This window comes from Polypterus senegalus, chromosome 8, assembly GCF_016835505.1.
Source record: "Polypterus senegalus isolate Bchr_013 chromosome 8, ASM1683550v1, whole genome shotgun sequence".
In the NCBI taxonomy this organism is placed as follows: Eukaryota; Metazoa; Chordata; class Cladistia; order Polypteriformes; family Polypteridae; genus Polypterus; species Polypterus senegalus.
The window spans coordinates 141,857,535-141,871,085 of NC_053161.1; the positions used below are offsets into that span (position 1 = coordinate 141,857,535).

At 38.6% G+C, this 13,551-nt stretch overlaps 1 protein-coding gene across 5 annotated transcripts in view; it reads left to right on the forward strand.

Moving 5' to 3' along the window:
• caprin2 (caprin family member 2) overlaps positions 1–13,551 on the forward strand; it is a 60,463-nt gene that overhangs the window by 13,830 nt on the left and 33,082 nt on the right. For 4 of the 5 annotated variants that reach the window (XM_039761846.1, XM_039761847.1, XM_039761849.1 and 1 more), the window contains exons 5-11: positions 1,678–1,916; positions 3,042–3,181; positions 3,783–3,959; positions 10,529–10,575; positions 10,728–10,967; positions 12,400–12,441; positions 12,874–13,008. In XM_039761846.1, coding sequence (XP_039617780.1) covers positions 1,678–1,916; positions 3,042–3,181; positions 3,783–3,959; positions 10,529–10,575; positions 10,728–10,967; positions 12,400–12,441; positions 12,874–13,008 — 1,020 coding nt within the window. The remainder of the gene's footprint in view (positions 1–1,677; positions 1,917–3,041; positions 3,182–3,782; positions 3,960–10,528; positions 10,576–10,727; positions 10,968–12,399; positions 12,442–12,873; positions 13,009–13,551) is intronic. The other variant, XM_039761848.1, reaches the window with a different exon arrangement.

Consider the following 13,551-nt stretch of genomic DNA (forward strand, 5'->3'; position numbering starts at 1 on the left):
GTAGGATTATAGATTGCTGTTGCAGTGACATTGGAAGTAAATTAAGTGTTCCTCAAACTTGTCAGTTGTGCTGATACAGTGCATCCGGAAAGTATTCACTTTTTCCACATTTTATGTTACAGCCTTATTCCAAAATGGATTATATTCATTTTTTCCTCAGAATTCTACACACAACACCCCATAATGACAATATGAAAAAAAGTTTAAAAGATTTTTGCAAATTTTATTAAAAAAAAAAAATAAAAAAATGAGAAAGCACATGTACATAAGTATTCACAGACTTTGCCATGAATCTCAAAATTGAGCTCCAGTGCATCCTGTTTCCCCTGATCATCCTTGAGATGTTTCTGCAGCTTAATCGGAGTCCACCTGTGGTAAATTCAGTTGATGTGACATGATTTGGAAAGGCACACACCTGTCTATATAAGGTCCCACAGTTGACAGTTCATGTCAGAGCACAAACCAAGCATGAAGTCAAAGGATTTGTCTGTAGACCTCCGAGACAGAATTGTCTCGAGGCACAAATCTGGGGAAGGTTACAGAAATTTCTGCTGCTTTGAAGATCCCAATGAGCACAGTGGCCTCCATCTGTAAGTGGAAGAAGTTCGAAACCACCAGGACTCTTCCTAGAGCTGGCCGGCCATCTAAACTGAGCGATCGGGGGAGAAGGGCCTTAGTCAGGGTCCTCTGTGGAGGTGACCAAGAACCCGATGGTCACTCTGTCAGAGGTCCTCTGTGGAGAGGGGAGAACCTTCCAGAAGGACAACCATCTCTGCGGCAATCCACCAATCAGGCCTGTATGGTAGAGTGGCCAGATGGAAGCCACTCCTTAGTAAACGGCACATGGCAGCCAGCCTGGAGTTTGCCAAAAGGCACCTTGCCAAAGGACTCTGACCATGAGAAACAAAATTCTCTTGTCTGACGGGACAAAGATTGAACTCTTTGGTGTGAATGCCAGGCAACATGTTTGGAGGAAACCAGGCACCGCTCATCACCAGGCCAGTACCATCCCTACAGTGAAGCATGGTGGATATCAAAGGAGTGGCTTCAGGACAACTCTGCGAATGTCCTTGAGTGGCCCAGCCAGAGCCCAGACTTGAATCTGATTGAACATCTCTGGAGAGATGTTAAAATGGCTGTGCACCGATGCTTCCTATCCAACCTGATGGAGCTTGAGAGGTGCTGCAAAGAGGAATGGGTGAAACTGGCCAAGGATAGGTGTGCCAAGCTTGTGGCATCATATTCAAAAAGACTTGTGGCTGTAATTGCTGCCAAAGGTGCATCGACAAAATATTGAGCAAAGGCTGTGAATACTTTATGTACATGGGATTTCTCAGTTTTTTTTTTTGTTTTTTTTTTTATTTTTAATAAATTTGCAAAAACCTCAAACTTTTTTCACATTGTCATTATGGGGAGTTGTGTGTAGAACTCTAAAGAAAAAAATTAATTGAATCAATTTTGGAATAAGGCTGTAATATAACAAAATATGGAAAAAGTGATATGCTGTGAATACTTTCTGGATGCACTATATGTATATTTTGGGGTTACATCAGTAAGACTGTTTATAGCACTTCAACATGGCAATTTTTAATTGAAAACTTGTGGATAGTCTCCCTTGGTGTGCACTGGATAGTTTGGATGTTACTACCTCTGTAAAACCTTTTTTTAATCCTACAGCTTTTAAAAGCTCAGAAGAAGGCAGTACGACGTGAGCAAGTCATGAAGACTGAAGCAGAGAAAAAGCGTTTGCGCACTATCTTTCAGGTGCAATTTGTTCTTCAGAGCCTGGAACAGGAACATGTGAAGAAAGACTTTCGAAGTGGTCTTAATGGGGCTTTCTTTCTCTCGGCTAAAGAACTTGACTTTTTGATCAGGTTCTCAAAGATGGCTTCTTTAGAGAGAAATGAGTGCATGAGGTAAGCTGAACAGCTAGTGTGTTTGCAGTAAAATGGAACACTGACACTTAAATCAATGAAAGTAAAATGAAGTACGATAAGACTGGTCTGGCAAGTATAGAAGTGTCTTTAGGCTGGGAGTTGTATACCCATTCGATGTTTGTTTAGAGGATTTCCTTGTTGTATGGAGGTGGTAGTAGTGTAAAAATTAAGGCTTAAAGTTTTTAGTTGTGTTTTTATCAAAAGCATGAAGTTTGTTTGCATCAGGAGTAGAAACACCAGTCATACAAAACCTAAATTTGTAAGCAACAGTTATTCTTTGATTTTTTATTAAAAAAATATTTATATATATTTTTATATATATTCTAAAAATATGCTAAACCTACAGAGAAAGTGAGTGAAAACTATGAATGCTCAAGTCAAGTGTATTCACTGCATGTGATCGTGCAGTACGCCATTTAGCATTCGTTTGCTCAGGGGTTGATGCGCTTGATGCTTGCTTCCTGAGCAGCTCTTATATATAATTAAAAGGTTACAAGGAAGCCGTATTTGACTTCGTGAAACTGGAAATTTTAACACATTTTACATTTAGTTTTTTTTTTTCTCCCAGTAACCCAATAATTGGTTCCAACTCCACAGCCCTAATAATGTACTTACTGTTCTCCGTATTTTTGCTACTGGTGATAAATTTGTTAGTTGTATGACTTCAAATAGATTTCCTGTAGTGGTCTGTGTGGATTTTAAGGAAACTATCCTCTAATTACATGTAGTGCTTATCAATATGATTGGGCAGTTCCCCCAGTCCCCCCAGCATTTTATTACCGCATCAATTTTCTTTTTCTGATAATCGGCTGGAGTTTCATGAAACTGATGTGGAAGGCAGCTAACTAGCCAATAGTTGCAATTGATAGACTTGTTCTTTTCCTGTGATAAAAGAACATGTGGTCCAGAACCTCTTTGAACCATGAGTTTAAACCGGGAAAATAGTCTGCATACAAGTGTTTGTTTATATTCTGCCAGCAGATCTATCGCATTCCCAAGGTTACAACAGGTGAATGTTTGGGTTTGTCCACCAACTACCACATTTCAGAGAAGGCTGTTGCAAAGACGTGATCAGCTTTCTGAATGACTCATTTCTTATTGCAGCTTGGAGGACCAGATGGACCAGGCAGCAATCTGCTTTTGGGAGTTGCTTGAAGGAAATGAGAAAGCTGTGGCTGGTACCACATGTGAGGTTTTTTTTTTTTTCTGTCAAAACCTGTGGAGAAACACATTCCAAATCCAAGTTATGTAGTACTTTACCTTTTCATTAATTTGCCTAATATTTGGTTTAGAAATTGTTAGATTCTTAGTTCCTATTCCAGTTTGCATGAAATTTAACCTTAATTAATATGTAAAAAGCTGACATATACCCATTTTATTCTTCAAGCTAATTTTAGTCAGACTAAACCTGTAATATGGCTTGAGGTAGTCTGCCTTGGCTGCAGGGAGGGACCTTTCCCCTCATCAATATCGTATGTGCCAAGTTCAATACCACATTGCTTTGTGACTGAGAGGGAGTTGCTGTAGGAAGGAAATACTTCAAAAAGTGCACCCTGCCACAATGTTGCATATTATGGCATCACATTTTAACTGATAATGGGAGAAAATTTATTAAAGGTGTATTCAGTCTAGGAGGTTCTTATGGGTGTTTGTATGGCATCACTATGGTCTTTAGCTTTATTACTGGATGTTTATGACTCCTGCATTTACAATCTAAAGCGAATTATAGAATAAATGCCGAACTTACACTTAGTAACAAGTCCTATAAGGTTTGAACGGGAGTAGACCTTTTATAATTCCAAGTTAATGTAAATGAACGTTTCTAAAAATGTGTTTGCTCAACAGATAAGCATTTGAAAGACCAGTTGGCACGCTTGTTAGACTGTGGGTACTTTGATCACATCCCGGCCCCTCACAATGAGATGCCAGAGGAAGAGGAAAAAAAGGGGACCAAAAATACTGTGAAGCTTGATTTATCAACCAAGATAACAAATGAAACAACTAAACAACTGAGTGTGTCTGGTGAGTTTGCATCCTGTTTACTAGCTGTTTTGAAATTTGATTTAAAATTCTTTGTATAGATAGCAAATTTTCCCCTATGGTTTTTAAGTGGGTTTTATAGCAATGTCCTGTAAACAGGCTTTTCTTTTGAAACTTGTTTCACTGGTGGTTTTATCACTGATGCCATGGAAGAGGATGAAAATTTGAGGCTGCATCTTCTGTTCTGGGACACTCTCCATGATCACCTGTAGCCTTTGGCTTGTTCTACTATGGTGGTCACACCATCTGCAGTTAAGTGTATGTTTACCCCCACCCCCTGTGTTTTGTAGCCTGTGCCAATAGTCCTAACTTTTATTTTAAAATGTTTTCCAATAGCAATGTACAAGGTCTGGCATGGAAAAAAGAAACATGGCTGGATACTTTTCAATTACATTTATTGAAGATACAAGAAACATAGGGCAATGAAGTTTTCACCCCCCTTCAAAGTAGTCTTCGCAGTGTCTTTTCCACTGTTCAAAACACTGCAGCTGCCTCATCTTAACAGTCTGAAATCTGTCCCCTTTCAAAGGTGATTTTAGTTTTGAGAAAAGCCAGAAGTTGCAGGGTGCCAAATCTGGGCTGTAGGGGGGCAGAGTCACCTGGGGGTGTTGATGTTTCGTCAAAAAACTCTGCATGAGATGTAATGCATGGGCAGGCGCGTTGTCTTGATGAAGCTGCAAATCGCCAGTTGCCCATAGATGGGGCCAGTGTATCTCAACCGGTGAATACTGAAGTAGTACTACTCGTTTGTCCTAGAGGAGCATACTTGTGATGGGCAACACCTTCCCAATCAAATAACATGGCCTCGATCTTGCTATGACTTTTCCACACTGGCTTTGGGTGTGGAAAACCAGGTGATTTCCATTGGGAAGACTGGGCCTTTTGTTTCCGGATCATAGCGTTAGACCCATAATTCATCTCTGGTTATGACCTTCATCAAGAAATCTGGTTCATTTTGTAGCGGTTTGTAACAAGTCATCGGCAACTGCAGCATGATGTTCCTTATGCTCTGGTAACTGAAGCTGCTGAGTGAATTTTGCCTAAACCACAATAAGACTAGTATACTGAAGTCTGTTCACGAATGTGCATTCCAGTCCGTTCTCCTTGGCTGCCAGGTTACATAGATACAGTGCAAACCATTCTCGTTTATATTAACAACTAGCAAAATACCCCAGCTTCACAGCGGCGAAGTACTGCCTTAAAACTTGTATTAAGAAGAAAATTTAAACCTTTTTAAACTGAGAGAAAATATACCAATAATTTGTTATGGATCTCTTTGTATACCACATTGTGAGTTCGGCCCTCCGGTTGTATATGACCAAGCTGTGCTCTGAGCTTACTCTTGAGCATGCAACATACAGTTGGCCATGTGAACTTGAACTTGTTTCAAATCTCACAGCTTGGATTGCTGCTGTCGTAATCGGTTTGAGTTTCATGGTTTATTTCAATTACGACAGTATTTGTAGGATTTGTTGTGTTGAAGTGACATTCGGCATCTGTCAAGCGTAAGTATACAACCAGTTTCATTGATAACTTCACATCCAGCTTTTGAGAGTTTAAACATTCATAAACCTCAAAGTGTCCACTACTGAAATCGTCACCTGTGAATCTAAGATGTTTAAGAGGCATTGGCAGTTGTCCAAAGGTGTAAAATATTTGGCCATTTCGGTAACACTTGAAAGCGACAATCGAACAATTCAGAGGCAGCCATCAGCTCACATGCAGAACCATAGGTGAAGGGCTTAAGCATTTCACTCTTCTAGTGCTCCTGTGTAGTCTATCTCCTGTACCGTCATCAGTCCACACCTTGAACCTGTCCCATTCATTCAATACATAAGACAGAATGTTCCTCCTGATATGGCCGTGCAATATGTAACAAAGAGAATGGAAAAGGCAGGTGCCACTCGGTAAGTGACAGTTCTTTGATCGATGGTGATCACCTCGATTAGACATGTTAATGGGGGTACGGTTGGAATGATAAAGGAAATGGGTACCTGAACAATGTAAAGCAAGTCTAAAATACCTACACAATAACTATAATCGTAATAAATGAACAATAAAACAGCGGAGAAGCCGTGGATTAAATAAAAAGGCTGTAGTTATCAGCAGGGAGACATGAATACCGTGGTGAAGCAAGGAAGGGAATGTAGAGACTGGAGCGACAGACAGCCTTATATAGGCAGCAACAACAACGGGAGGCGTTGGGATGGGGGACCCAACGCCGCCTCACAAGGCGACCGAGCTGCAGGCTATGGATGTATACATGTACGTAAGTAGGATTCAGTTAGCGTTGGGAACCCGCGTACCAAATTTCTTGAAGATGGGCCCATAAGTAACAAAGACAGTTAACGTTCAATATGGCTGCCGACAGTGGCATCATACCACCGAAATAAGTACCAAATTTCAGCCTTCTACCTACACGGGAAGTTGGAGAATTAGTGATGAGTGAGTCAGTCAGTCAGTCAGTGAGGGCTTTGCCTTTTATTAGTATAGATGGCTGGACTTTTTCCAGACAGACCTCATAAGTATGTTTTTGCTACATTAATTGCTTCCTTACATGATCTAAAGTAAAGCAAGTCAGACAATTTTTCATTGATACTCTTTTGACATTTTAGTGATTAGCTTACTAACAGTATACGTTCTGTAGAAGAGTAGTTCATTGTTCAAATCTGCAGTGTCATTAAACTGAAACAATGAAAATAGACACATTGCAGCTTGGTTCTGTCCAAACAGTTTTGAGCAAAGTACGAGGAAACATTTTTGAGTTGTATCATTAACCATGCAGAGAAAGCAAATGTGGCCATTAGTCTGCACTGTATTCCTATTGGGTCTCAATTTTTAATGACTATCATCCCATCGCATTAACACCTATAGCAATGAAATGTTTATAGAGGTTAGTCTAGAATTGCATGTGCTCTTCGCTCCCCAGAGCGCTAGATCCTTTATAGTACGTATTGTTTCAGTGGATCCACAAAGGATGCCATCACCATCATCTTACAATATAGGCCCAAATGGACAACAGTAGAGGAAAGTGTGTGCAAATACTATCTAGACTATAGTTTGGCATTTAACACAAACTCCTAAGGTCTTCACCGTGCAAAATGACCTGTGCCTGAACACTTCAATGTGCAGCTGGGTTTTTATCATTTTCACAGGTAGACCCTAGGTGGTTTGGGTGGGTGGCCACGTTTCATCCCTAACCCTAAACACACTGCTTGGAGACCTGCTCAAAGAGATTGAGGAAGAACTGCTTTCCAAATAAGGATAGTGCCTAGTGCTACATGATTCTATATTCTCCTCTAAAGTTTTTTATTGATATTCATTAAATAGGTATAATTATACTTGTGCAGTCGTGAGTTCAGCAAACAGGCATTTCACTATATATTATGTGACAAATTTAAAATTTTGATTTGAATTTCATGTATTTAACAGGACCCCTTTTGAGGCTGAGCTATTAATCCATTGTAAGACTTTAGAAGCATATTACACGTGTTAAAGTAGAATGTAAAGATCTGACAATGCAAAGAATCTTACTATATTAAAGAGTTCATAAACTTATTTTACTCTTTTAATATCCACTTGTCTGCCATTATCTTCACTGTATATTATATGGCTTAACAGCTTAGAATTGTAATACTTTTGTTAACTTTAAGTGGTTAGAATGGAAAAGTAAAGGTTCATGTTTCCATGAAACAAATTTTAAAATTGCAAGTACAATTCTCGGGCTTGAACAAACTGTCAAATACCTCACTGGACACATAAGGCATTCTCTATTGAAGAAAACAGATTTGTTGCATGTGTTACAAAGGTGGATGCTAGAGTTATTTGACAGTGATCCTACTCCATATATACGGACTTAAGCTTTGGACGTCTGTTCAATTGCCATCTTGTTACACATTTGTGATCTAACTGGAGGTCTCTGGGACCATAGTTTCCCTAGCAGCAATTAGTGAACATCTGTGGGCAATCTGCCCAGGCTGTGATGCTAATCCATCATGGTTGTGCCATTGAACCCTCATTTACTTTACGTTAGACCTCCCGAAGAATCGCAGATTGAAGCCCATGGAGATATGGGGAGAACGTGACCATTTCATGTGAGCCTGAAGTTTTGTTTCCAGCCAGTTTTATACATATTGTGAAAAGCAGTCACTATTTCTGCAGCATAAAAAGGATATTAACGTACGTCGCTAAATTGAGCCCTTTATTTGAAAATAAGAAATTCATTTTCCAGATTTTATACCTGATCGGATACAAAGGAGTTGCATCAAGTTGAACCAACTTAATTTGCAGTTTTGTGACAAGACTGGTGCCTTTTGTTTAATGGCAGTTCAGTTTGCCCAGTTCAATGACAAACTTGGCACACTTGCATAATGAGTAAGATGTGCTCTGATGTTTAATGGGCACAGTAAAGTTTTGGTTAACCCTAATTGTCAAAGCTTTGACAAGACAGATGCCTTTCTTCAAGAGTTGTGTACATTGGTCAAATTGACAAGCAAAGTTGGCACATTCCCATATCAAATGAATGAAATTAGATGTGCAATGGGCACTGCAGAGAGTGAGATGGCATTAGGGTACACTTTCTTTTAAAAAAAAAAAAGATGCCTTTGTTAAATTGTAGTTAAACTTTGGGTATATGGGTCAAGTGGACTGGCAGTTTTCATTCCCATATATCTAATGAACAGATTTCAATATGATCAACTGGCATTATACAGGGTTGTATGCCACTGACGTACATAGGAAAGAGTACCTTTGTTAAAGTGCAGTTGAGTTTTGCTCTCCCAGTGCAGTTACATGGGTCAGACTGACTAACAAATCTGGCATTGAAGGAAATTAATGGATTTAATGGGCACTGTTAAAGGTTAAATGATGGACCACCCTAGTTGTCATAGTTTTGAGAAAATGCAAATGGCTTTAAGTTGCATTTGAGTTTTGTACAGACCAATGCGAGTACCTGTCTCAAATTAACTGGCAAATTTGTCACATTCCCATTTTTAATGACTAGGAGTAACTTTGATGTTTAACAGGAGCAGTAGACAGTTGTGCAGCATTTTGCCACCCTTATTTTTCATAGCTTTGTGACAAGATTCCTTTATGTTGCAGCTGAGATTTGTCTGGCCCAACGTGATTGCATGTGTCAAATTAGCCGGTAAACTTGCCATATCCAATGAATAGGATTCACTGTGATGCTTAATTGCCATTGTAAAGAGTTAATAGGCACTGGACACCCCCCCCCCCCTAATTTTAATAACTTTGGCAAGATGGATGCCTTTTTAAAATTTCAGGAGTTTTCTTCTCCCAACATAGTTACATTGGTCCTACTGACTGAGAAAGTTGGCACACTGTAATCTGATGAATGATATTTGATATTGGCATAGACAAAAGAGAAAAGGCTTTATGCTTCCTAGGATAGGCTTCAGCTTCCCTGTAACTCTGCTCAGGATAAAGTGCATTTAGAAATTGGACAGATGCATGGATAAATACACAAAATGAAAAATTAAAAGTATTGTCAAGTGTGATTCTAAAGTATGAAATGAACAACCTGTCTTTCACATCTTGTTCCTTGGTCAGATTTTGCATTTTTGAATAATCACTGGTTAAAAAGCAGTGATTGACATCACTTAAGACATTAGTTCTGCGTTTCATTTCTCCTACAGTAAGACCTAAATAATCAGAATTCTGATCCACAGAATGAACACTATTGTAGCTACTAAGGTCATGGGCCAAGAGGGGCACTGCATTAATGTGATGGAAAAAACTAATATGTATTAACAGGCTAATTCCTAGTATGAGTTTGCATAGATTTATAAAGCCAGTTGATTGTGAAATAAACCACCACTTTAAGATATATAGGAAATAAGATTACAACCGTTTTACATGTTGCTGTCACTGCTTTTGGAGATATAATCCTATTAAGGGAATTTTTTTTTCCTCTTAATGTTACATAAGCTATATTTGACTTGACTATTTCATTGATAACCTTAAATCGTGTAAATATGATACAATTGCCTTTTCAGACCCTGCTCCCCTTATTTTACACTTGAATCACTTTGCTACTAATAGGTCATCTGACCGTTAAATCCTTCCTATATCATCCTATAAAATTTCTTTGCAAACTAGTATTTTCTGGTCTTAATTTGTAAAAATCCTTTTTAGGAAACACTTGGATATAATGTATGCAAATCATGTCATAAAAAGCGAACTATAAGAATATCTAAAACTAATTACTGAGGTTTCTAAGATTTCAAATGCAAACTCCACTACTGGAATGCTATGATAGAATGTCCATTGTAAACAATTTTAATCAAAGAAATGGAGCAAGCTTTAGTCGCCTTTCTTTCTTTTTCTCTCTCTCTCTCTCTCTCTCTCTCTCTCTCTCTCTCTCTCTCTCTCTCTCTCTCTCAGAACACAGATTGGTCCCAGCATTTTGATGAAGTTATTTGGCATAAAATGCATTGTAAACTTTGATATGAAAGTCCCATTTCTTAGAAAATACCAGCAATATAAAAGTTCCCCCTATTAATCAGGCATTCACTTGGTTTATATTCTTACAGAGCCATCTGTACCAACTCCACAAAAGAATGACCATCCTATTAGAGAGGTGGGTGTTTCTGTTTACATAGATTTTTTTTTCTTCTGATTTTAACTTTTTCCTAATTATAGAATGCCACAAATTCATTAATTAAATTCATTAAATTTTTAATATTCAGCATTCACCTACTAGGTTCTAACTTTTGTTACTTTTGTTGGTAGTTTATTAATAGACACTACAAGCCAGAAACAGAGTATAAAGTTCAAGAGCAGTCAGAAAAATCTTGGAAGACAGAGTTGTCAACCGTGAATCAAGAACCTCCCGATTCATGGGAGATGCAGCTTCTTGATGACGAGTCTCCACCACCACAGCCTACACCCCCTAAACAATGGAGAGCTGCTGCCACACTTGTGCCAAAGGATGCAATGGAACTGAAGGGATGCATTTCAGAACCAAAGCCGGTATGATTTTTGGCTTTGTTTGAGAACTAATGTACATATTCAATATTTAATCAGGCTTCGTATGACTGTTCCTATGGCCCTGAGCCAGTTGACTGGTGGATTCCTTTCCACATATTAGAATGTTTGAGTACCTGTGTAGGATTTTGTATTCTCGTGCCTTCTGTCTGGTTTGGAATACATTTTTTACAAGAGGCTTTTAAGTAGGGTAGTTCTCTTGATAAATTAGACTGCAAGTTGTATTAATGCATTTTGTAAGTTGTACCATGTTATGCTTTAATTGAGACCTTCTTCATAAGGTCCATACAATCCTCCATGATCAAATTTTAGCATCCGTAAACCACCTTGTGTGGCTTTTGTTCTTAAGCTATAAAAGTGGGTCCAAGGCTTCAATGCACCACCTATGCTAGGCTTATGGGTACTTCATATGCTACATCTAAAGTGTCTTCAAATGTTTTTAGCTTATCATTAAATTATCCATATCTTGGTTTTAAGTAGATTTCAGAGGGATTTCTGCAGAAGGGTACAGTGGTGCAGTGATTGGAACCCCTGCGTCAAGTTTTGGAGGCTCACTTTCAATCTTAACTGACTGCTGTGTGTCTGCATGTGAAATCTGTAACATTCCCTGAAATATTTTGGATTTTTTTTTCACCAGGTATTTGATTTGTAAATAAATCCTGAATGAAACATTTAGTCGGGAACCAAGTTGGTCCATTGTGTGCATGAGTAAACCTTCTGCAATCTTATCACCTCTTCAAGGCTGGTTCTTTATTTTTTTCATCTCTTGCTGTGAGAATGGCCTTTAGCACTGCCTGGGCTTAAATGAATAAAGCAAGTTCATGAGTGGATGGATTTTTAACTTCCCACTATTTGAAGCTATTTTGCAAAACGTTTAATATGGGTTCACTCATGTTAGTCAATGCTAATCGTTTTCCATGATACAGACCAATGAAACTGATTCAGATTTAAATAAGATCAGATGGCTTACTAGCAGTACTTAAGGACTGCTAATGAGGTAGAAGGCATTGCCTTTAATTTCAGCATTGTTGCAGCTCCCAAAGCCACTTAATATCTAAATCAAAACATCTCAAATACTGGATCTGCCCTGCCTTTTTGTAATGAGTTTTAAGAACATGGCCTCTAAGTTCCTTTACCTACCAAATGGACCTTGGTACGGTTACTAGTACCTGACTGCTTACTACCATAGCTTGTCAGACAGTCTTCTGCTATGCAAGTTAGATGGTTTAAGAGTAGATAAACTGAAGTTCATTACCTGTCAGATCTGTAGTAGGTCTCTTGTTCTTTGAGTAAAACTGATCCATATCCTGGCGACTGAGTTTTCTCCTTTATAAATGCTGCTAAATCAGAATGTTAGATTGAACTAAACACTTGTATGTATGCAGTTTCAAACTTTGATTCTTATTTTGTTTCATAGAAACGTGGACGGAAGCCTAAAGCTGAACAAGAAGTTAAAATTGTGAGGGCTGCTATATTTGCTTTTGGTGAAGTATAATCCTTTTGGTAGATTAAAAAAACACATAATGGCAAAGCACCAGCTGAAAGATTTAGTCTACAAATTGAAGTGGCTGTCCTTGACATTTGTCACTGGTACAAATGCTTGACAGGGTGCCAAATCCCACTATTCATTGTGGGTAATAAGGTCAAATTGCTTTAAAGGTTCAGTTTTACAGCGTATACTTTTTAAACATTTTAGTATACCGAATACAAATATTAAAAGTAATTCGGATACAAAGCATGGAAATTTCTTGTAAACCTACACTTAAATCCACAAGTGTAGACTGCCTAATGGCATCCTATTTTGTTACCCAGAAATCCTTACTGCTAACTAAACTGATGGTGTACCTTTGCACTTGGAGGATTCACATTTTTCTTGCGATTTTTATTTCAGCAGCCACAAAAGAGAGCCAGTTCTCCTATTGCAGTATTCAACTCTCCTTCTTCCATTCCAAAAGATCCCCTTTTGAGAAAAGAGAAACTGCAAGATTTGATGGCAGAGATTCAAGGATCATTCAGTTTTATGCAGGTAACTCTTTTGGTCTTGGATTCACACTGTCTGTTGTGGTTAGGCACCTGAAATGGAGACTTTAAAACCAAGTATTGTTCAGTGGCCCCATACTTAACAGACCAAACTCCAACATCCTGACTGTTATGTCTGCAGACGAAGACTTCAGAAGTGGTGCATTAAATCAACTGCAAGTAAAATGTACTTTTACAGAAAGGTCACTTTGATAGGTAAATTTAAGTTTAGCTAATGGCTTGTAATGCCAATTGCCAGTCATGCCAATGACTAGTCCTGTTCATCGCACAAGCAGTGGCATGGCAAGGGGGTGGGACACATCTGTCCCTGGGCACAGCATCCGGGGGCGCCAAATTGATAGATTTTAGAATGAAATGTTTTCCATTCTTAAATGCACTAAAAAGTAAATAAACATTAGCATACTCGGTCCATCACTTCCTCACTATGAGGATATTTTTTCCTGTTTTTTTTTTTTTTGTCTTTCTGATTTCGAAGCATGTATTAGTTCTATATACCCAACAGACAATTTATACCCTCCACTATAACATG